The 2727-nt window shown below is 43.7% G+C and overlaps 1 protein-coding gene across 8 annotated transcripts in view; it reads right to left on the bottom strand.

Moving 5' to 3' along the window:
* Positions 1-1892, bottom strand: part of rnf220a (ring finger protein 220a) — a 182240-nt gene extending 180348 nt beyond the window's left edge. For 7 of the 8 annotated variants that reach the window (XM_014004483.1, XM_014004488.1, XM_014004486.1 and 4 more), the window contains exon 1: positions 765-1456. In XM_014004483.1, coding sequence (XP_013859937.1) covers positions 765-1419 — 655 coding nt within the window. In that variant the 5' untranslated portion in view covers positions 1420-1456. Of the gene's footprint in view, positions 1-764 lie in introns of all 8 variants that reach the window. The other variant, XM_014004485.1, reaches the window with a different exon arrangement.
* Positions 1893-2727: the final 835 nt, after the last annotated feature.

The following is a 2727-nucleotide window of genomic DNA, read 5'->3' as shown; positions in this document are numbered from 1 at the left end:
CTACTCTTAACTACAACATTCCCTCCCACCCTCTCTCTCACACACACACACACACACACACACACACACACACACACACACACACACACACACACACACACGAGCATGCTCACACACTAATCAGATTCCCAGTGTGTAAGGGCCAAATGGCACCCTTCCACTGGTGAATGCTAATGTGACCAGTGGAGCCTGTGGACTTGTGAAACAAGGATAGCGAGAGCCAGGAGAGATGATGACAAGGGAACACAGACAGGATTGTTTCAGGAGGTTTCAGTGTTGCACACACTTGTAGAATAATTTGAGAAGTTATTAAAGGAAGTTATCATATGAGTTTAACAAAAACAAAACTTTGTATGTACATGAGGAAAACCCATCGTAACAAATCAATGCTGAACTTCCAGGAGACTCGAGACAATGCTGTAAGTTTTAGAGATTTTTGAGTGCTTTGATAAAATAGTTGGAGAGTACTTCTTAATACAATACTGCACCAATCAAAGGTTTAGACACACTCTGTCAATAAATGACATAAGAAGGTGTCCAAACTTTTGAATGGTAGTGTATATTACAAAGTTTCCCAGAAGATTTTGTTGATTAGACAAGAGATTAACAATACAGTGAGTATTCTTGTTGAACTGATCAAACCACTTGTGGTTTATAGAACTATGTTTCAATTTGATCTACTCATAATCTTAATTAAAAAAAGTTTCTTGCAAAATGTGTATAGAGCCCTATATTTCATAAAAATGAATATAACTGTTACTCACAGCGCTCAATGCGGTCTTCTGGGCTGGAAGAAGTCTCTCGATCGGACAGGAGCCCTGACACAGCGAAGATCTTTTTCCCACTGTCCTCAACGGCCTTCAGTGCGCTGCTGGGTGAGCCTCCAGGAGGAATATGAGCACCACCAAAATCATACTCTTTCCCTTCAGCATCAGAGTACCGCAGGTGGGGGGAAGCCTCAGGATCCAGGCAGCCCTTAAGGCGCTTGGCTGGAGTGAAAGCAGACTGATAACCGCCTGGTGCCCCGTCCCGATCTTCAGGAGGTGAGGCAAAGGGCCTGAAGGCGCCAACGCCACTGTGATTCAGCATGCTGATGGGTGAACAGTCCAGGTTAGGTGGTGCAAACTGATGATGCAGGTGGAGGAGGGATGGAGGAAAATCCCTGTTGGGAAATCCTGGTGGGACTGCACCTTGGCGGTGGTACATTGATGCAAAAGTGTAGGAGCCATTGTTGAATGGCAAATGGACGTCTTTTTCGACAGAAACTGGGACTCCGAACGGACGTGGCTGCTGGCAGGGAATTGAAGCATCGCGGGAAGCTTCAGCTGTGGAGGCCAAGACCATGAGGGCTGGGGAGGCAAGAGGATTAGGCAGATAGGAGGAGCTCTCCATCTTGAAGGCTGCCCTGTGGAGGTCCATGTCTGAGCGGTCAAAAGACGTTGTTAGAATTTTAAGAGGAGGAGGAGATGAATCCTCCTCAGAGAGGTTGAAGACAATGCTGAAGGCCCTTGGAATGGGTCTGAGGAGGTGCGGGAATCTGGGATGGTGACTGGAAGGATTTAGTCTCTAGAGGACGGGGCTAAAAAAGACCCCTTTGTAACAAGGGGGTGGGGAACAGAGTTTCAGCCAGCAGCAGTTCAGCTTAGCTTAAACGCACAATTTAATGTCCACCAGCCAAATTCACACGGCAGCAATTCAGTTCAAATTATTCAAACCAGGCAAATGCCAATATATATAGAAGTCACACTTTGAACCAGTTTAGTGAAACAGTCTGTAAATGATCTAAATAGATTGTGTCCTCCTGGGTAATAAGTGATGCCGAAGCCGAAAKGTCCGGGAAAGGTGGACATCAGTAGGTCTTCAGAGCTGGTTCCTCATCTTCAGTTAGAAATCAGTCTGAGGATACACAAACAATACATTTGAATGTTAGTATATTTAGTGTGCACAGGTAGATTTTCCTCGATATTGTCTAAAAAAATGTTAGAAAAACATCAATTTAAAAAACTTCATTAACCATTTACAGCCAACCAGTAAATAGCCCAATAATGGCTTAAAAACAACTCCTTTGCTTTTAAGGTTCATCGTGAATAAGTCTCTCGAACACCTCAAATTACTGTCAATTTTCCGAACGATAAATAAAGTGCATTCATTTAATGATCATGAAGTAAAGAAATCCTACATAAAAGAAAAGGTCCTTTCGAGAAAAAGTGTGTTCAAGCTGACACCAGCAGCAGTTCTTAAAAATAAGCCAACATGTAATTTAAACAATAAACTCTTCTTAAATTCCCTCTTCTTTGACAAAAAAAACACCTGTTTCCACATCCTCTCAGTCAGTTCTAATTTTTACAGACCTCAACGTCCCAATTTTCCTAGATGTCCCCATGTTGTCCTCCAAATCTCTTATCTGTCCGCCTCCTCCTCCTCTTCATTTTCTCTCCATCCTCATCACTTCCTCTCATCTTCCGAGTGCTATCTATTCTCCCTCATTCCTCCATGTCAGATCTTGGTCTAAGCAGCTTATTCCTACCATCGCCCAGGATGTTATTGGACCAGAACCACTTGTCTTAAGATAAGGACACACACACACACACACATCTGATAAGAGCTTGTGTGGCTCAATGTTCAGCTCAACAGCTGACTCAGTGGGGCGAGCACACTCCACGCTCTTGCGGGCTAGGCTGCCCTATCTCTTTATCTAACCACTTTTAATTCCCTAATTTTGTACTA

Source organism: Austrofundulus limnaeus, unplaced genomic scaffold (assembly GCF_001266775.1).
Source record: "Austrofundulus limnaeus strain Quisiro unplaced genomic scaffold, Austrofundulus_limnaeus-1.0 Scaffold24, whole genome shotgun sequence".
NCBI classification, from domain to species: domain Eukaryota; kingdom Metazoa; phylum Chordata; class Actinopteri; order Cyprinodontiformes; family Rivulidae; genus Austrofundulus; species Austrofundulus limnaeus.
Note: the sequence above shows the minus strand (reverse complement) of the source record. Positions and strands in the feature narration are given on the sequence as shown.